The sequence below is a fragment of the Pipistrellus hanaki genome, assembly GCF_964339955.1.
Source record: "Pipistrellus hanaki genome assembly, chromosome: 10".
Taxonomy (NCBI): domain Eukaryota; kingdom Metazoa; phylum Chordata; class Mammalia; order Chiroptera; family Vespertilionidae; genus Pipistrellus; species Pipistrellus hanaki.
This window is the reverse complement of record NC_140512.1, coordinates 51,366,821-51,388,593: the sequence shown is the minus strand read 5'-3', so window position 1 is coordinate 51,388,593 and position 21,773 is coordinate 51,366,821. Positions and strand designations below refer to the sequence as shown.

At 41.9% G+C, this 21,773-nt stretch overlaps 1 protein-coding gene across 2 annotated transcripts in view; it reads left to right on the top strand.

Annotated features, from left to right (window-relative positions):
* Positions 1–7,108: 7,108 nt before the first annotated feature.
* Positions 7,109–21,773, top strand: part of BPGM (bisphosphoglycerate mutase) — a 29,036-nt gene continuing 14,371 nt past the window's right edge. Inside the window, exons 1-2 of one of the 2 annotated variants that reach the window (XM_084896602.1) lie at positions 7,109–7,231; positions 20,410–21,070. In XM_084896602.1, coding sequence (XP_084752728.1) covers positions 20,470–21,070 — 601 coding nt within the window. In that variant the 5' untranslated portion in view covers positions 7,109–7,231; positions 20,410–20,469. Of the gene's footprint in view, positions 7,232–9,082; positions 9,126–20,409; positions 21,071–21,773 lie in introns of those variants that run through there. The other variant, XM_084896603.1, reaches the window with a different exon arrangement.

Genomic DNA, 21,773 nt, shown 5'->3' with positions numbered 1-21,773 from the left:
ACTACGTAATCACATGTCTTTCCCTACATAGCGTAGCCTCTGAAACCTTATCTGCTAGGACCAGCCTTCCCTGCCCTGAGGAGGGCCTCCTAGTTATTTGCTGTACCTATTTTCCTTCAGAAAAAAAAGAAAAAAAAGAAAAGAGAAAATCAACAAGGTTAATTTTGTTCCACACCTAAAAAAAAAAAAATATATATATATATATATATATATATATATATATATATATATATATATTTTAAAGTTAAAATGTATTGAGCTCTTTCTACGTGTCAACTTATTTAATAGTATAACTTCGTAAGTCATATCATTCCTATGCTCATTATACAACAGAAGAAATGAGGCAAGGATGTTAAGCAAGTTGCCCACGATCACATGATTTGTACAGAAAAGACCCAGAGGCAGACGGGCTCCAAAGCCCATTATTGTACTTCTGTGAAAATGAATCACATTTTCCCTGTTGGATAATTATTAGTCCCCAGTAGTACCCTTGCACTCAGCCTGAGAGTTAGGAAACTTGGATTCTTGTTCTGTGTTTTAACTTGGGAGGAAGGAGCCTTCTAGGTAGGGAAAATGCATGTACAAAGGTCTAGTGGCCAGAGGGAGGACAAAGAAAGCCAATATTAGGAACAAAGGGAAACGACTGGAGTGTTTTAAGCCATGAGAAGTGGGGGGTTAGCTGTAACCTGATCACAAATATATTCTTTCTTTTTTTTTCTTTTTTAAAAAATATATTTTATTGATTTTTCACAGAGGGGAAGAGAGAGGGATAGAGAGTTAGAAACATCGATGATAGAGAATCATCAACTAGCTGCCTCTTGCACACCCCTATTGGGGATGTGCCCGCAACCAAGGTACATGTCCTTGACCGGAATCGAACCCGGGACCTTTCAGTCCGCAGGCCGACGCTCTATCCACTGAGCCAAACTGGTGCCGGCTATATTCTTTCTTTCAAAAAGTAAATTACATTACATTTAGATTACTTTCTTTTTTTTTTTTTTTTTTTTTTTTTTTTTTAATAAATTTATCTTAGAGGAAGGGAGGGAGGAAAACATTGATGTGGAAGAGAATCATCAATTGGTTGCCTCCCGTATGCCCCCCAAACCAGCAACCTGGGTATGTGCCCTGACTGGGAATCGATCCCATCACCTTTTGGTGTATAGGACAACACTCCAATGAACTGAGCCACACAATCCAGGATGACCACAAAGATATTCTAACAACACCACCCTGGCTGCTTAAAAGAGAGCAAAAGTAGATTTAGGAAGATTTGTTAGGAGTCTATTGAGAAAATCCAGGCAAGAGGTGATGGTAGCTTGGGCTAGGGCAGCGTTTTTCAACGCTGAGATGTTGCCTGGTGTGCCGTAGGTGCAGAATTTTATAATTTTTCACTATTTTGTTTACTTAATATTTCATAATAAAGTAATTATAAAATACTTTCTTTGTGTTTATTTGATTCCTATTCAAGAGAATTACTTTATATATAGTCAATATAGGCACAGAGTTAAATTTTTTAACATTTTCTAATGGTGGTGTGCCTCATGATTTTTTTCATGAAACAAGTGTGCCTTTGCCCAAAAAAGGTTGAAAAACACTGGGCTAGGGTATTGGTAGTGTGTGTGTGTGTGTGTGTGTGTGTGCGCGCGCGTGTGTGATGGGGGGAAGAGAAAATATTTTTTAAAACATGTACCATGAATTAAAACTGATTTTGATTAGATTATGTAAAAAGTCTTTAACAAAACATTCCAGAAGTTACATTTCCAATAAGTGTTACTGCCTTCAAAGTGTCAAGTGGGAGGTTTATACACCAATTTCAGTGATGCTTCATGGATCTAAACAATTTTGGAAAGCCTCTTCTAGGATTTCTTTCAGAACCAGTTTGAGCTAAACTAGAAAAATAGGCTTACTGTGTGTGTGTGTGTGTGTGTGTGTGTGTGTGTGTGTGTATCATACTTCATAAATCCCAGAAGCAGAGAGAACTACGTGTAGTGCTGTTAAATTGTTGCAGGGTTTATAAGAACTTCCTTTTATGACCTTGACCTGCCAATGTATACAGTGAGGTCAAAAAAGAAAATACCTCATCAAAAAATGAGAATATATTCTTTTGGATAAGAGTGAGCTAACCCAGGAGACTCAAGGCAGAAGAAATTCTTGGATAGCCAATATTTTTATTTTTTTAGGGAACAGATAATACATATATTTCAGAAGATTGACAACAAATTTCCCTGGGGGTGTGGGGTGGAGGGGAAAAGAATGGTGTTATATCCATCAGTTTTTAGGAACAGTGGGAAGCATGGTGGACACAGTTCAAATTTCAGACCCAAGCTGTGCCTACCTGTGCAGGCTTGGACCAATTCTCTCTCTGAGCCTTACTTACACATACACCAGGCTTTACCAATGGAGCTGATTTCCAACCCGTCCCCCAATTTTCTCCACCTAACCACTTTTCTTCAGGTTCAATCAAGAACAGAAAACCCTGAGAAAAGCAAGACAACCCTCCAGGTGTTTTCAGGCTTTAACTGGGCTTACCTTTCCTAGCTCTGCAATACCAGGGCCCAGAGAAAGGAATTCCTCGTGCTTTATCATCTTCAGCAAAGAAAGGCTGGGACTCCCCAGGAGTAGTGCCTGTGGTTCAACAGACAGTCCCAGAGCACCTTGTCACTCAAGAAAACAAGTAGCCCATTTAAATACCTGAGTCTTTTCAAGAAAATGGAACAAACACCATGCTCAAGAATAGGAGATTGGTTGAACTATGAGATATAATATCCAAAGGCACACGCACACAATGGAATTATATATACTGAAGAATATTAAATGGCATGGGGAGATGTTCATGATAAATTAAAAAATAGTGCTGTAAAACAATATAAAACTATATATATATATATATATATATATATATATATATGGATTCGTCTTTTACTTTTATTTTTTAAAATATATTTTATTGATTTTAGAGAGGAAGGGAGAGGGTGGGAGAGATAGAAATGTCAATGATGTCCTACACTGGGGATTAAGCCTGCAACCCAGACATGTGCCCTGACCAAGAATTGAACCATGACCTCCTGATTCATAGGTTGATGCTCAACTACTGAACCATGCTGGCTGGGCTGAATTCCAGTCTTTTAAAAATAATGTATTTACAGGGACAAAATAGAAACAAATAAAAATTGTTAATACGTTTTGAGTGGTAAAATTATGGGTGTTTTAAATTCTTTCCTAAACCTAATACAATAAATGTAATAGTTGTTAATAAAAAGTTCTAATAAATATGATACAGCATTTGAAAACTCCACAAGGCAGAAATTGTGACTATTTTGTCTACCATCACAGAAATAGAAAGGCATTTAAAGAAATTAGTGTTTTTCCTAAGCAGAATTTGTAAAAGGGGAAAGTGTCTCTTGATTTTCTGCAAGTTTCCGCCTTTTTCAGCCTTGTCCCACACGCCAGTTATTTTTTCCTCCAGAATTAAGAATGGAAAAAAGAAAATCAACCTGGCTCCTTTTCTGCCCCCGGATGCTCACTGTTGAGATTCAGAGCAGGGAAATTTCCCATAACGCAGACTTCTTAATACCGGAGGCTCTTGGATCTGCCACTGGTGTATACCCTCCCGGCCATTCACTTCCTGACAGACGCCTCTGTGGGTAGTGGTGGGGTAACTGGGAAATTCCTGTCTTATAACCTCTCCAGATATCCTGCAAATGGGAGGAAAGCCCACGGCCCAGAGTTTCTTGAGTTTTTAAAATAAGAGTACTTGTAGCTAAAACACTCTACATTTATCATTACTGTAATCGTTAAGAATCAATACCATTTACCGAATGCTTTCCAAAAGCCAGATATCTCATTTAATTTTCACACTGGTCACTTAGGTATTATCCCTATTTCACAGATAAAGACCGGCTGAGATCAAGCAATGTACCTTCAGAGATTGCAAAATTATTTCAAAATTGCCTCCATTATTCTCCTCTGTCAGATGAGAATTCTCCGTTTTAACATGTGAAAAGAAAGGACACGTGGCATTCAAATCCCTGGTGGGGGTCTCTATGGCGGATCTAGTTTTTTTGGTTCCAATAGACAGAGCACTAAGTTAAGTATACAATTTTACCTATATGTTCCCAAAAATTCTAGTTTAGCATTTCTTAGTTGGGATTCAGGAATCTATATTTTAACAACTCCACCAGGTGATTCTCATCATGAGAGAAGTTTGGGAAACACTGCACTAGATTATGAGCAGCAGATTTTAATCTGACACTGAAGATAGGGTGAGGTAGGAGACTAGATACCACTGCAATCAACCAGGTCAAGATGTGTCTTTACAACTCTTAAGACAAGGAGACAGTCCTGTACATGGGATATAGGGCCAACGAATTCTGGAGTTTACTGAAGGGAGAGAGGGAGGGAGGGAAGAAGGGAGGAAAGGAGCCCACAGCTCTGCCGGTTGGGGATTGGGGGCGGGGGTAAGGGAGAGAACGAGGCAGAATAGCTTAGGTGAGTGGATGGTGTTCTTATGCTTGGTGGACCAGCTCAACCATACCTACAAAGGAATCCTGTGTAAATTTTGGCCAGGCATGAATGTATTTTATTGAATAAGACAAATTTGCTATCTAATTCTTAAAGTACAATACTTGTTAATATTGATCTTCTGATATACGCACATAATAGAAAGACAAAAAGACATCAGGGCTATAATAAATTATGGTGTTCTCATTTCTTGTTTGGATGAAACTGAAACTTTTTCAAGAGTTGTTTTAAGTAAAATAGGGACTTGTGACACTGAGCTATTTTCATAGTATCTCCACTGCTTGCTATATCAAAATCAAATTCCTCAGGATTGATTTTTTTTTTTAATTAAAAAAAATAGGTATTTCTTTATTGATTTTAGAGAGGAAGGGAGGAGGAGAGAGAGATAGAAACATCACTGATGAGAGAGAATCATGGACCGGCTGCCTCCTGCACACCCCCCCCCCCCCCACACACTGGGGATGTGCCCGCAACCAAGGCACATGCCCTTGACCGGAATTGCACCCAGGACCTTTCAGTCCGTAGGCCGACGCTCTATCCACTGAGCCAAACCGGTCTCGGCAAAATCTATAATCTTGATTTTTAAAAATTTACTGTCTTATTTATTTATCATTTTTTTGGGGGGGAGCTGCAGAAAAGGAAACATTTTCCTAGAATTATGAGTTAGCAACCTTGCAAGGGTCCTTGTCCAAGTTCTGCCCCAACCAGTTAAATCATTCTGAACAAATCTCTTAAACTTCAGGGTCCTCACCTGTACAACGAGATTCTAAAAGGCAGATGATGTTTGACATTGTTGATGTTCTGTGTGACAAGCTAGCATTCCATGGGTATCCATAACAACAGTGAAACTAAATCTAATGCGCAGGTGCCCTGAAGTGCAGAGGTAAGTATCCCCACATGTCAAATGATTCAAGACACTTGTGAATGAATGGCCGTCTAACTCAGAATGCCCACCACAAGAATATGGATGTTCCCTTCACTTAGAACCCATCCATCCTGGAGAAAAGGAAGAGCAAGTGAGGTAAAACTACACGATTTGTGCCGGGAACCGAAACCTAGCATTGTCACTGGAGATAAAACGTAAAAAGAGCTAGCCGAACTTGATGGCTCTGAAGGGTCAGAGCCATTAACTCATTGTCTAGTTGAGATAGTGGTGCTTGAGGCAACTTTAATTTGTTAATCATATGTAAATGTAAGTTGATTTTCTGTTGTTGGAACTTCCTCCTTAAGAGATGTCTTTGTTTCAGAATCTCAATAAAAGAAGTGGTAAAAGGCCAGAGAGGGGTTAGTCTTCCCACTAGAGGTAGACTTCCCGTCTGGCCCCCATTTTCCCAAATTAACTCTTTTCCAGTCTCTCTCTTCATTTTAGTGTGCGGCCTTCCCCAGAAACGGGACCCTGAGTGGGCCTTGAACCACGTGGGTCGTGTTAAGGGATGCCACAGATTTGTAAGTTGTATTCCTGGGAGTCAGGACTGGAAGGTGCCTCCTCCACTTGGAAGTTAAGCTCTGGTCTCTGAGATCCGGGTTGGAATTGTCATGCTTTAACAAGGGAATGTGAGATCTGGAACTAACTAGGTCTCAATGAATTCAACACATAGCTTGTCTTGGAGTTAAAAAATAAAATGTGAAAAGATTATTTTTTCGAATTTTTATTTAATTATTCTGAGGACCTACGTGGTAGTCACCAAGCTCCTGGACTTGTGAGGAGGATGCATTCGTAGGAATTCCTGCAAAGAGGACACTCACCACCAGGCAGGGCAGCGTCTAGAAATCGAGAAGGGGGTTTCCCCTGCGGCCAGGCAGCCACACTGTTCCTTATCTTCCTCGCCTACTCAGAAGTTCTGACATTTATGCTTCAAAGCCTGGTGTGGTAGTTCCAGCCTCTTAAAAGCTTCGGGTATTTTTTATAGGTTTCTCTTGCTCAGTAATTGTGGCCTCCAAATGTATAATTCTCCTGGTCCCATTCCATCTGTTGCAGGAGCGTCCATGCCTTCTATGGATCACTGTTCTCTCCCAACCAAAACAGGGTCAGGGAACAGGGGAATCCCTATAGAAGCACTAAGAGAAAGCGCGGATCGGCCGCTGCCCATACATCCGGCCCTTTTAAAGGCTTTTGTGTTCATCACGATTTAAGACTCAAAACCATGAGGAAAGCAGGAGCTAACAACCTGAATACCCACTTTCATCCCGGGTGGAAGTCTCCCACCTTAAAAAAAAAAAGGCATCCCCTCATCACCTCCAAGATTCCGCTGACACTTCCGGACAAGGACAGGTACTTGCTTTCTCTACGGGGAGAACCTCTTTCTAGCTGCACCTCCGCCGGCTAAGCCCGCCCCAGGCCTTTGGCTTTTCTATCGCGGGGTCAGGCTTCCCTTCTCTATTTCTCCACACCCAAGCCCGCCCACCGGCGTCGAACTCAGCTCTCTATTGGCTCAGACGCGTGCTCGTCTCCTCAGGGAGCCAATCCGAACCTCGCTGTCTACCCGAGGGATTTGGGAAACGGAAAGAGACCTCGGCGTGTTCCTGGAGAGTAAGGCGGGGCCGTACATGAGTGACGTTTCCACCGCCCAATGGGCAGGGCGCTAGGACCTGCCCCCTCAGCCGCCGGGGCTAGAAAAGAGCGTTGATGCCGGCCGTCGGGATGAGTCCTAGGCGGCGCTGCCTGCCCGGGGGCTCTGAGGAGCGGGTGCTGCTGGTGGCCTCTTTGCAGGTGAGTGGGTTTTGCCTTAGAATGTTGCTGTGGAGGACGTCCCCATTTTTTAAACGTTTTGTCTTGGGAGTGCGGGAGGCCAGTTCCTTTGACTCTCCCGCTTGGTTCTGCCTTTGAATCTGGCGCTCGCGGGTCTGCCCCCCGCGGGCCAGCCCTCACGCCGCCCCGGGTCCCCTCTCCGCCGTCCCTTCCTCTGAATGAGCCTGACCGGAGGCAGCGGTTTGTCAGCCGGAGGGGGGACTCGCCTCGGCAGGAATAAGCGGGGATGGAAGGGAGGGAGGATCGATCGCCTACCTCTCCGGGGCGCCGGGCAGAGCCCCTTCCATGGGAGGGCTCCAGGGAGGAGGCTCGGTGCCCTCAGGGCCATGCCACTCTATTTAGGGCCAAGGCAGGCAGACCTGCCCCTGGAAGTGGAAGAAGACAGAAAACAACCTGAATGCCATGAAATGAAGGAGGAGGAGGTGAATGTCTGGAATTGGTTTCACGGGGCGCTCCAATCTGCAGCCAAATCACAGGTTCTTAGAGCCACTCAAAATAAAAAAATAAAAAGTGTATTCCCCCTCCTTTCAAAGGCGAGGGGGGCTGCATGACTAGAGAAGAGCAATAGAAATGCATGATGGAAGGGAAGTTCACGGTTAAGTTTTGAAGGGTCATTAGTTGTTAGAGAACTTCACTCCCATTCACCAACCATCTATCTCTCTTCCAAACCGTGGAGCATGTGCGTGGGACCAGAAAGTTAACTGACTGAATGCGGGATTGGGGTGTGGGGGGAAAGGAATCAAATAGTATCTTTCAGCAGAAGCTACTAAGATTTTCCATAGTGAAAGCAGAACGCGTGTCAATTTGCCTTTTATTTTAAAACTGACTCCCCTGAGTCCAGGGACCAGGTTTTATCCATCTCTGTTTCCTTCAGTCCGTGTGGACTTCAGAGAAGAAGCATCATTCAAAACAAATGGTGCAGGGGAAGGAGCTCTGAGTTGCAAGTTGAGACACCTGGGTTTTAGTCTTGAAGCTGTTGCTATTTGTGTGATCGCAAACAAATCCTTTCAACTCTCTGACTCTGAATTTTTGCATCTTTTAAAGAGCAGATGTTGCCTTGGACTATTTCTGAGGTCCACGCTTGTGCTAAAGGTCTGTTTTAAAGTGAAAATGATTAGACATTTTCCACCACAAGTCTATAAACAAAATCTCATTGCAGTCAGTTCCGTACCAATCTGTTAGCAAAATGAAGTTTCCAGCTGTGAGGGTAGTGTTTGTTCTTTTGTGTCTACATCTAAATATAGGAGAGGCTTTGGATGTTTTGCAGACTGGCCATTTTATAGAGGTAAAACGTGGTAGAAAAATGTGGTTTTTTTAAATTCCATCATCCAGCGGCAACTCACTGTTAATGTTTGGGTAGATCTTTTGGTGTTTCTTCCTCTTTTGCTTCCTACAGTTGGTTGAAATGAAGTGGCACCTTTCATTTTATGTAATGACTGATACATCTAAATCCAGCCCTGCTTTCATCTTTGCGTGCCTGGTGCCCACAGATGTTTGAATTGATAGGTCTCTTGAATATTCTTGGAATGAAATCCGGTGTGAGGGAATGTTTATATGGGGAAATAGGACTTAACAACAACAACAAAAATCTTTCACTGAAACTTGGCCACAAATATGGAAAAAACATCTTTTATAAAATGTAAATTATAATAAATGTTAGCCACCTCATTAAAGCATTTGGACTGTAGTATTTGGTATACTTCTAGGACTGTATCTTACCCTCAACTTTACCACCCCCTCCAACATACACGCACACACACGCAATTTGACTTCATTCCTCCTAATTTAACTTTTTCTCTTTACCCAGCTCATTTTATTTCCAGCTTTTGCTTCTGCTCATGCCATCATCAGCAAGGTAGGATCACCTTCACGGGCCTGAGGTCTGTGCCAGTCTTCCTTAGTTAGCTGAAGTCCGCTCCATTCAACCCAGAATACCTGTCACTGTTTGGTAGAGTGCTTCATCATTTCATTTAGTCTTCCTAACAGCCCCCTGAGGACAGTAATTTATTATCCTCCTCTTTTTGGATTAAAAAAAAACAAACCTGAACAGCATGAAGTTCAGAAAATTGAAATCACTTGGTCTAAGTCACACTGTCAGTAAGTAGCAAAGCTGGGGCTGATATCCAGGTTTCTTGACAAACTTTTGGGGGAATAATTTATGTTGACAAAAGCTACAACTCAGGGGAAATAAGTAACCAGAGATAAGAAGGAGGTGTCTTGAGTGCTGTATATTATTGGTGATGCCATGTGGGCTGAAACTAGCAGCATGAAGACCAGCATACGTCTCATCACAAAAATATACCTCTTAGCTGTGCATAGGGGTTCACCTGCGATGGTTTGCTTCCCTCATAACAAGTGATGAGTCACAGCTGTTTGTTAGTAGATGTAAAGTTGGAGAATGACAGGGTGATAATAGTGCCTTAGAGCAGTGTTTCCCAAACTTCTCTCATGATGAGAATCACCTGGTGGAGTTGTTAAAACACAGATTCCTGAATCCCAACTAAGAAGTGCTAAACTAGAATTTTTGGGAACATATAGGTAAAATTGTATACTTAACTTAGTGCTCTAAGACAGATTTTATATACAGAGCACTAAGTTAGGTATGCAATTTTACCTATATGTTCCCAAAAATTCTAGTTTAGCACTTCTTAGTTGGGATTCAGGAATCTGTGTTTTAACAACTCCAGCAGGTGATTCTCATCATGAGAGAAGTTTGGGAAACACTGGCCTAGAGAAATAGTGTGATAGCATTTGCTCCTGGTAAAGAGATGCTCTTATAATGCAACTACCAATGGAAAAGTTACTATAAAGCTTTAGGAAAAGTAATAGATGGTGGAACACTAGGTGCTTTTAGGTACAGTCATGTTTAAACTTTTAATATTGCGCTTGATTTGGGGGAAGGCATATTTTGTTAAAACTCCAAGGAACCGAGCTCCAGATTTCGTTTCCCTTAAGAACTATTCCTTTTTCCTTTATCAGAAATAAGGTTAATCTCTCTACTTTTTCTATATCCTCAAATATATAGCCAGCCTATCTTCTGTAAGTTGGGACCTAATGCAATGGGGGTTGAGTTTCACATTGAAGATTTGGACCAGGGAAAACATCTGAGTGGTCTGTGGTGGCATTTGAATAGTTAATATTTAAGGATAAACTTTGGATCATAGCAACTCTTGCTCTGTATCCCTTATTTTCCATTACTTCAATATTATATCATTGATCATGTTTCTTACTCAATTTTTGGAAACAAAAAGCAGAAAGCAAACTAAGTTTTCAGGCTGGTCTTTATCTTGTAATTTTATCTACCTGTTTTTTATTATACTTGTGTATTAGACATTACTACTTTTTGAACACATGAAAAAGGGAAGAAGCAATGTCCTAGGAGCATTACTTTGGAAGACAGGACAAGCCTCAGTTATGGTAGAGATGGGGGAGGTCTGAGAAATTATCTGGTTTAATTATCAGGAGTAGGAGGCAGCAGTAGGGTTTTTATGCTGCATTTGTTGAAACTACCTAGAGATTCTGGAGATAGTGTAGAAGTAACATCAGTAAATGCAATGCCTCGCTTGTGTACCAGTCCCGTGTGTGTGTGTGTGTGTGTGAAGATTCGTGCAATAGGCCTTCCTTCCCCTGGCTGTGTGTGTGTGTGTGTGTGTGTGTGTGTGAGAAGATTCGTGCAATAGGCCTTCCTTCCCCTGGCTGCCAGCACCCATTTTGCTCCCGCCACAGGGGAAAAGCCAAGCCTCTTCAGTCGTCTTCATTCATCTTCAGACTTGGCTCCACACCTGTATATGCAAATTAACTTGCCATCTTTGTTGGTGGGCGTCATTGGCTGGTAGACGTCATGGGCTGGTAGGCGTCATGGAGGTGTGGTCAATTTGCATAATTCTCTTTTATTAGTGTATCTATATATGAGAATATATATATATATATATATTTATATTTATATTTATATTTATAATAAAACCCTCTCATCCCTGCCTTGTCAAAGGATAATAATCTTGAAACGTAATTTCAATTTTATGGGGGCATTTATGGAAAAATATTTTTTACTCTATAGCAAATTTAAATTATGAACATATGAGACTGTGTTCCAATAAAACCTTATGTATAAACACTGAAATTAGAAGGGTATTTGAAAATATAAGTCACTTGCAAAAGTGTGTTTCCTTTGAATCACCAATTTGTTTCTTTATTGCCAAGGCAATTGCATAGCACCTATTCTTGAGCAAACATACATTCACTTGAAGTGTGAGTCACTGTGGCAATTTATGAAGATGTCTAAAAGAAGTGAAGTATGTTAAAATGACAGATTATTTTTTGAAGTTGACTAACAAGGTGAATAATTTTTCCTTCTAGTGTTTTCTTTAACCCATCATTAAATAATTAAATTAAGCAAAAGTAAACAAAAGTAAACTACTCAGACTGATTTAAATGTTCTCAGTATTGTATTCTGTGAAGAGTAAATACAATTATGAGTGGGATTCCATTACTCAAGGTACTTGGTGTTCTGGCCAAGAATAAAATCAGGTGATATAATAATGTTGGGATTATTCTGTGACCAGATGCTTAAAGTTTCAAAATAGTGATGCAATTAGTAGATGAGAGAATGGTATCCTGCCCAGCCAGGTATTGACAAACTAAGGCCTTCTGGCCCCCTACTGTTTTTGTACAGCCCACAAGCAATGAGTGGTTTTTACAGTTTTAACGGTTGAAATAAATCAAAGAATAACAATATTTCATGTGCATGAAAATTATATTAAATTCTAATTTCAGTGTTTATACATAAAGTTTTATTGGAACACAGTCTCATATATTCATCTGTGTATTGTCTATGGCTGCTTTCAGCTACAGTGACAGATTGCAATACCATATAGCACAACAAGCCTAAAAAAATTACTTACTTGTCCTTTTACAGAAACTAACCTGTGGTGGCTTTCACACTCATCTTCATTACATTTCAACAGCCATTTTCTTGGTGCAGGTCTTCATTGTATGTTACCAGAATTATTGCAAAGTCCTCAAAAGTATTCACATCTTTGGTTTTTCTTATTTCAATTTTTAAATGCTACTTGATTCTCTTAAAATACACATTAACATTATTATTTTTTTAATTTTTAAAAATATTTTATTGATTTTTTCCACAGAGAGGAAGGGAGAGGGATAGAGAGCTAGAAACATCGATGAGAGAGAAACATCGACCAGCTGCCTCCTGCACACCCCCTATCGGGGATGTGGCTGCAGCCAATGTACCTGCCCTTGACGGAATCGAACCTGGGACCTTTCAGTCCGCAGACCGACACTCTATCCACTGAACCAAACTGGTTTGGCCACATCCACATTAAACCTTCAGTGATATCCCAGTATTTATAGAAAAATCTTTATTCTTTGGCACAAGTATCTGCAGGTACTATTCAGTCTTATCTTTCTAGGCTAGTCTCCTCCTACTTCCTCGTTGTACCCTATACTTAGGGTGATCATATAATTTTCCAAATGGGAAATAATTATGTTGGAGAAACAGGCCTAAAGCAAGATTGCTCTAGGCACACCAGGACATATAGTCACCCTACCTATTTCCAGTAATTTTGAATGAGTCACCATTTTCTATTCCCTTGCCTCAACTCACTATCCCCTAAAGCTAGAATGCCTTTTCCTTTTTCTATAAATCTTAATCTTGAACATCATTCCCAAACCAGTTTAAAGAATGCCATGTCCATGAAGCCTTACTTAGAAATAATTTTTTTTTTCACCTCCCTTATGAATGGAGTGTTTCTCATGATGTTAATTACTTTCTGCTTTAGCAGTACATACACATGCACATATGCCACTCTTCTCTAACCAGTTCCTTGAAGACATATCCTTGTTGATTTCTATATTTCTCACAGGCTCAAATGGGGTTTGCAACACATGTTTGAAAAATGAATTAATTAACCAGATTAGGAAAACTGAGTATTTGTGATTTATAAATCATTTTAAATGTGATTAATTAGTGAGGAAAGTTGGGTTTCCAAGGACTGAGGACTGAGCCTCGGGTGCCAGTGTGGCAGTGTTGCAGCATGCTTAAAGACATAAATGTGAGCTTGATTTGTGTCACTTTGGGCAAGGTAACCTCTCCTCAGAGTTTCTGCATCTGGAAAATGGGACTAATCATAGTACCTCTCCATAGAACAGTGGTTGAAGATTCAAATAGTCTAAGCACATGGTGAACACTCTTTGAATGTTAGCTGCTATGACATCTTATGATATCTTCATCATCATACTACTATTCTGGTGGGTAGGAAAATACAGAGACCTAAGACCAGGGCATAGCAGTAGAAGAGCCTGGGAAGTACAGCCCTGAAATCCTAAAGAGTTTTTTTCCTTGGTGGAAGTAGTCAGCTGCAGAGTGTGAGTTCCAAGAAAAGGTGGTCTCCACTTACCAAGAAATAACTAATCTGCAGTTTTTTTTGAGAGACCATTTCAGTAGAGTGGGCAAGGCACGAGTTAGGTGTCTAGAAGAAAGGAAAAATAGCAAAGAAGAAGGGGTGGGAAGATGAGACACAGTCATATAAAAGTACATTTTTTTTTTTTTTTTTTTTTGAGCCATACCATACTTTAAAAAGAAAGGAAGACTGGCGTATGAATTCACTAACCTGTATGATCCTTTTTTGTATAAACTAAATCATCAACTAAAGTTAGTTGCTTAATTCAAGTGTCAAGGGATAAATGAGCAACCCTAAGAACCAACTCCAAGGTGGTGAGCTTTACCAAAAATAAAACTTGATTTTGAAAAAAGTTTTAAAATTTGAGGGTGGGGAGTATATATTGGAGACTATATATTCATAGTATGATATATATAAGTTGGGGTGACTATTGCCCAACTTGACTTGGTGCATTAATTTTTTTCCCAAGAACAGAATTTTTTCTCTCCTTTATAGTCTCACCTTGCTTGTATTCATTTCATAAAATGCTTCCTGGGCTTGGGAAGACAAGTCGTGACTGGATATGTTCCTGTGAAATCAAATGAGCCTAGATCCTCAAACCAAGACACTAAAGTCTTCAGTGATGAGGTAGGGAAAGCTCAGGGATCAGGAGGAGAAGACCTAAAATTTGCCAGATAGTACTGTATGTTTTTGAACAAGTTAATCGGAGTCTCTCTCTGTGTGGAGATTATGGCCATTCATGAACATACTAAACTGTAAAGACTACAAAAATATAATGGCTGGTTATTCTTGGCGCTAGCTTTGCCACTAAATACACTGGGATTCTTGAGTTAAAGCTTTCTAACATCTCAGGCCTGCCAACCGACTGTTTTTACTTTGGCAGTTACCACCAAAACTGTCAAGCCTCAGTCTCATTAGCACAACATAATCATTTTTGTCTAACTTTGAGTCATTCAACACACCTACGTTTTGTACCTAGGTATCTGTCAAGTGGCACACTAGCTTCTAGAGTTATGGTAGTGAAACAGCTTGCAGTCTATCAGGGCACATAGATGTTGAATAAGTAATAGATCAGAAGTGACCCATCATAACTCCACCCAGTGTTGTAAAGCAGGATGCTATGCAGTTATATACCAGGCAGGCCTGACCATTTCCCAATGGGTGAGAAGGAAGAGCAGAGAAGCCTGCCTAGAGCAGAGGCCCTCAAAACATGGTCCTCAACCTAGTAGTATCGGTACCACCTGGGAGCAAATTTCAGACCTACCCTCAAGACCTACTGAGTAGGTCCTACTCAGTTTCTGGAAGTGGGATGTCCAGCAGTCTGTTCTAACCAGTTCTGCTGGTGATTCTGATGCACATTAAAGTTTGAAACCAATGGCTTACAGAAAATAACATTTACTCTAAGCTCTAAAGCTGCATCGTGCAATACAGTAGTCACTGGTCATGTGTGGCTATAGAACCCTGGAAATGTGGCTAGTCCAAATTGAGATGTGCTTTAATATAAAATACACACCAGGTTTCAAATACTTGCTGTGAAAAAGGAGAATGTAAAACAGTTCATTAAGAATCTACACTAATAATAGAGAAATAGGCAAATCACTTTGTGATGCCCACCAGCCAATCAGGAGTGATTATGCAAATTAACCCAACAAAGGTGGTGGTGGCCCTGCCCCCCAGTCGCTTCAGGCCTCTGGGCAGCACTCATGCTGGCACAGAGCAGCCAGTTGGGGTGGGACCAGGTGGGGTGAGACACCTGCTATGAGGAGGAGCGCAGGAGGGGAGGGGGCAGAGAAAAACCAGTGCCAGCAGCCAGGGGAAGGCCTATTATATGAATCTTTGTGCAACCAGCCTCTAGTCTATATATATATATAGCCTGCAACCAGAATGCTTGAAGGACTAGTCGCTATGATGCTTACTGTGGCCAGCAAACTGGCTGGATCAAGGGGTTGGGACCACTGGCCAGCCTCCCAAGGCCCCTACCCCTAGCCAACCTCACCCCTGATTGGCCTCTCACCTGGATCAAGGGTGGGATGCTGGCCAATCTCCTGCAGCCCCTCCTCCTGGCCAAACCCCATCCCCAATGGGCCCCTACCATCCTGATCGGCCGGTGTCCCCTACCCTCAGCACTACTCCAGATCGCCCCCCCCCCCCACCCCTGTTGGGGGCAGGGCCCATTGGCCAATTGTCCTGAGCCCTTCTCCCCAACTTGCCCAGCCCTGACCAGCCCTGATCAGAGCGGGCCAGCTGGCCAACCTCCCACCGTCTCCTCCTGACAGGCCCGGCTCCAATCCACCCCATTGGGACCCCATCCTTGCATGAATTTTTATAAGAGTGGCTCAGTGGGAGGATCATCTCGTATACCAAAAAATTGTGGGTTCTATTCCCCCTCAGGATATATACCTAGGTTGCTGGTGACTCCTGGTCAAGGTGTGTGTGGGAGACAACTGATCATTGTTTCTCTCACATTGATGTTTCTCTCTCTCAAATCAATAAAAAACATATTCTCGGGTGAGGATTAAAATTTTTTTTATATAGCTCATATGATGGAATAATAATATTTTGAACCTATAGGGTTTAATAAAACGTACTATTAAAATTAATTTTACCTATTTTTAACTTTTAATATGGCTTTAGAACATATACGGCTTGCATTATATTTTGACTGGACACAGCTGATCTAAAGGATGACTAGACATTACTGAAAGCAGTGTGGGACTGCAGTGAAAGTGGAGGGGAGACAGTGATGGTCTGGGAGAGGGTTCTGTGTGGTATGTGCAGAGGTCCTGAGGCAAGAAAAGCATGGCATGTTCAAGGAAATAAAAGAAAACCAAAGCCTTGCTGGTTACAGAAAGGACTTTGAACTTTAGCCTCAGATCAATAGGAAGTAATTGAGGGTTTTAAATGGGGCACTTAGTTTTCAGGAAGTTTGCAGGTAGTAAATGAGGGCCAGAGAGCTACAGCTGAATATAGCAAGATTCTCATAATCACACTCCCTGCGCCCTCCACCCCCCCCCCAAAAAAAAAAAAAAAAGATAGGGTGGAAGTATTTGGTTAGGAAATACCATTGAGAGGGAGCAGGACCCTGCCCACCCATCAACTGCCCCTGTTTCTGCTCCAGGATATGAGGCACAAACACCCCCAAATAAAGAGAGAAGCAGACAGCTGGGAGATAGTTTGCATTCAGTTCACTTTCAGCTTGGTTACAGCTCGGAGCTGGAGGAAGCATTCCAAGAAGAGTACAAAATTGAGTGGGAGTTTGATTACAGAGTTGGGACTCTGCAGGCTGGTGGCAAAGGATTTAGTGAAGGAAGGACAGGCACAGTTCATAGGGGATTAGAAGCTCTGTTCTTTGAAAGAGTGTGTCGGATGGTTACAGGGATTGGAGCCTGGAGGCTTGGGGTCTGACCATCTCCTATGGCCTGATGGCCTCCCCACTCACTGGGCCAGGAGGACATTTCCCTTTAAGTCACAGGTCATACACTAGCAGACCCAATCTAGCATGCAGGCATGTTTTGTTTAGCTCACATTTAAAAACTGTATTCCAATGAGTCGCCAGAATTTGTATCAGGTATCACATGAAAATGCGCATTTCCAGAGTTTCTGACAATTGGAAGATCTAGGAACCCCAGTTCTTCAAGTCTCACAAGGAAGTGGGCTGGAGCTAAGTAGTAGCTACTCGGGCCCCCCCTTTTTTTTTTCTTTAATGTAAACTTTTAGGAGCTGAAATGATTATTTTTCTTTTTTTAAAAGACATTTATGCTAAAAATAAAATGGAATCCATAGGTTCTCTGTGGTCTGAGCCTAAGTCTTGCATTCTCTCCAGTCTTTGGTTTCAGCAGTCCCATCTTCTTTCAGTTCTTCAGAAAAGTTCTAAGAATGGTACCCTTAGTTCAGTGAGACCAGGATATACAAAAGCTTCGTCCACTTACACAGAGTGACATCCATCAAAGAAGCATGTATTGTCCCTGCAGCTCACCCCTGTTCCTACCACCGCTGTAGCCCAGAACCACTGCTTATTCACACGTCTGTCTGGCCACTGGGGCATGAGTTTGCAGGCCACGCCTTAAACTTTAATCAAACTGATGAGTGTTTGTTGATGAACACTTGGTATACCAGCTCCACAAGGATTAAAATCTTAAAGATTACTAACTGTAAACCTCAACAGTGCCTCTGTAAACATTTAGCAGTTAATTAAATGGGAAAAGTCAGTTGATAGCATCAAGGAGGAGAAAGGGAAGTGACTTTTAGTTTACCTGAGATAGATACACTCACTAGCTTGGGACCTTACTCCATATTCACTCCCTGTACATGAGTAAGGGAAAGGTATGTATTTGTATAGTCTTTGTGGCTGTAGGACTGTTTCTCTGCTCCAGTGTATATATTTTGAGGGGGAAGCGGGGCAGAGAAAATGGTTTATTCCTTAAACAGTAAGCAAATACAGCAGATTAAAATACTACAAAGCTTGGTGGTAGAGTTCATAACCAAAAGATGAGGAAGTGCTTCTGCCTACAAAATTTGCCCATCTTATCCCTCTTCATCTTAAGGGAAAATAGCTCGTTAGTGTAAGAAGGTTTTTCTTGCTTGACAAGACAATGTAAGGGCTGAGGTAGAGGAGCAGTTGATAGCTTCTTTTCTCCTCGCCCACCAAAAAAAACAAGACAGTATGTTATGAGAGGTGGATTTCGTTTTCATGGGCCTAACGCTGCTTCTACTTGGTGGATTAGAGCTCTTAGAAGAAACAATACAAAAATACCTTCTTTTGTAAATTACATACACACCCATGTGAATTCATTATTTGGTTTCCTAGTGCCTTAGAAGGCCTTTGTTCCAGCTTGAGCTTCATTAGCGTCATAATTATGCTGCGTCTGGACACCAGTAATCACCTAGCTAAATACTGCCCAGATGCCTTCATCCCATTCTCTGTTCTTCTGACACCCTGCTGCCCCTGTGGGCTGAGAGTAGAGGCATCGCTCTCCCTCTGGAAATTCTCAGTGAGGACCTTCAGCTGAGCGCTGAGCTCAGGATCTTCCAGTGACCTCATGCTTTTTTTAAAAAAAAAATTTTGTATTTTATTGATTTTTTTACAGAGAGGAAGGGAGAGGTATAGAGAGTTAGAAACATTGATGAGAGAGAATCATCGATCAGCTGCCTCTTGCACACCCCCTACTGGGGATGTGCCCACAACCAAGGTACATGCCCTTGACCAGCGAATCTGGGACCTTTCAGTCTGCAGTCCGAGGCTCTATCCACTGAGCCAAACCGGTTTCGGCTAGTGACCTCATGCTTTTAACTCCCTGCTCCACATGTGCTAAAGCTTCAGACCTGATACTTGACAAGAAAGGGAAATCATAAACCTAACTGCTGGAACCTTTCAACTTGCAAATCACCTCAATCTTCGCCTTCCTCAGGTCCTCAGTTTGCCTTCCACTGAAGGAAGCCTAAATTTTAAAGCCCTTTTCCACCTTCAGAATCTTTAGGAATTAGTAAAAAAGGGAAGAAACTAGCTCTAGATTCCAATTAACTTTGTCCCTGAGGGTTATATAACTGGCTGAATCACAGTTTTAGTGGGACAGAAAATCTGCAGCTAATGGAAGTTGCCAAGAGTGGCAGAAGACCAGGCCCGATGTTCATGTAATCTTTGCTCCCCAGTGTGGAAAGTGCTGGGGTGGAGGTGGCGAGCACTGGGCATGTAAACCAGACAGCATTTGTCAGTGAAGATGGGTCCGCTGCAGGGTGAGGGAAGGCAGGCCGATGCAGCTGGGCAGCAGAGTCCTGGGAGACAGAGTGACCCGGCAGATCTCTGGGTCAGCAGCTTAGCTTAGCAAGTTCAGCACACTTTTTGGTTGCCTGCTCCACTTCACTAGATTCTTCTCCCCCTGAGATGTGGCCGGTGTGTGTTGAAGGGTTGGGAGGAGGAGGCAGGGCCTCCTTATCACTGAGCTTCTCACTTCTGCAGACCTGCTCCTGTTAATCTGTTCCTCCACGCAGCAGTTGCTCAGCTGCGTGCATTTGATAACTTGTTTTGCATCCGGATTTATTCCTGCCAAAAGCACTATATTCGGGCAGGTGAGAGATTATTTAGGTGAATACCACGTTTGGTGTTCATGTCGCTTTAAATCACTTTTAATGTTGTTTCAATGTTGAAACTTAGATTTTCTTATATGCGGTGTAGCCTGTGGCCTTGAAGAGCTAGTTGCCACCAACCAGTGATTTATATGCCAGATAAATGTGGTGGTTTATTGAATTAACATGTTTAATGACGTCATCAGTGAGGTGAGACTGGTAAATATTTTTTTTCCACCAGAGGAAAAACAAAGTGAGAGGATGCTTTCAATCTAGAGTCAGTTACTAGTCATCTTTGTAGACGTCTGCACCTCATTCTGGTAAATCCTCTCTTCTGTAAATAAACTGCCTTTGATCTGGCGGAAATGCAGCATGCCATTAGAATGAAGTGTTCTCATTATTTTACATCATGCCATTAACATACTATCTAGTCATCAGAAAATGTAAGTCAACTAGGTTCCCTGTAATTAATTATCTGTAGAATATGCCTTTATACGCCATAGCATATGAGTTGCCGGATGTCTGATATCAAAAACTGTTTAAAGGAATTACCCTAGTTTGTTTTAGAAATTGGTTGTAGTAAGGTTGTGCTTCCTTTCCCAGGTAGTCAGCTGAGTGAAGAATATAACTTACGCGGTTTATTTCTTCTCTTTCCAGATGTATTTCTGTCATTGAACATTGGCCACTTGAAGGCATAAGGGAAGCTCAGCCATCAGTATGTCCAAATACAAACTGATTATGTTAAGACATGGGGAAGGTGCTTGGAACAAAGAAAATCGTTTTTGTAGCTGGGTGGATCAGAAACTTAACGAAGAAGGACTGGAGGAAGCTCGAAACTGTGGGAAGCAACTCAAAGCGCTAAACTTTGAGTTTGATCTAGTGTTCACATCCGTTCTTAATCGGTCCATCCACACAGCCTGGCTGATCCTGGAAGAGCTAGGGCAGGAGTGGGTTCCCGTGGAGAGCTCCTGGCGCCTGAATGAGCGTCACTACGGAGCCCTGATCGGTCTCAATAGGGAGAAAATGGCTTTGAATCATGGCGAAGAGCAAGTGAGGATCTGGAGAAGAAGCTACAATGTGACCCCGCCACCCATTGAGGAGTCCCATCCTTACTACCAAGAGATCTACAGTGACCGGAGGTACAAAGTGTGCGATGTACCGGTGGACCAACTGCCGCGGTGTGAAAGTTTAAAGGATGTTCTGGAGAGACTCCTTCCCTTTTGGAATGAAAGGATTGCTCCTGAAGTGTTACGTGGCAAAACCATTCTGATATCTGCTCATGGAAACAGCAGTAGGGCACTCCTGAAACATCTGGAAGGTACCATCTTTATGCTATACTTATTAGAGGTTGCCAATGTTATTGTTACACCTTTATCTGGAAGGGACATGCTGTGTTAGTTAATAATGCACAGTTTACAAAATAGACTTTCCTCCCCTATTCTCTTTGGTCACTTTAGTCTTTTAAGAATCATTTTGTTCCACAAGTAAAAAAAATTCTCTGCCTTTTCTATTCATATTATCTGGAGCAGTAGCTATCAAACTTGAGCAAGTATCAGAATCACCAGGAGGGAAAACTTGGTCTACCACAGGTTGCTGGCCTTGCCCCCTGAAGGCCTGGGGTCCCAGCCTAAGAATTTGCATTTCTGATAAATTTTCAGATGTTGATACTGTTGCTGGGGGTTCTCCATTTTGAGAATCCCAAACTAAAGCACTATGTAGCTTTGTTATAGGAAGATAAAAGGAGGCTAGGGATGGAAGAGGTTTCTGTAGAAATGTTATTTAGACTTCAGTTTTGCTCATGTTCTTCCAACTTAAAACAATTGTTGCTGTGTTTTCAGACCTAGGTGTCTTGAACAATTCTTTTGTTCTAGTCCTCCCCTTCCAGGACAGGCTTAGTCCTTGATTGAGAGATAGTTGTGGGGGAGAGGAGGATAAAAGATAGCTTATTGGAGATAATCAATAGCCTCAATAATGCTTGGTGTTACATTCTACAATAAATGTATTGTACAATATACTGTATT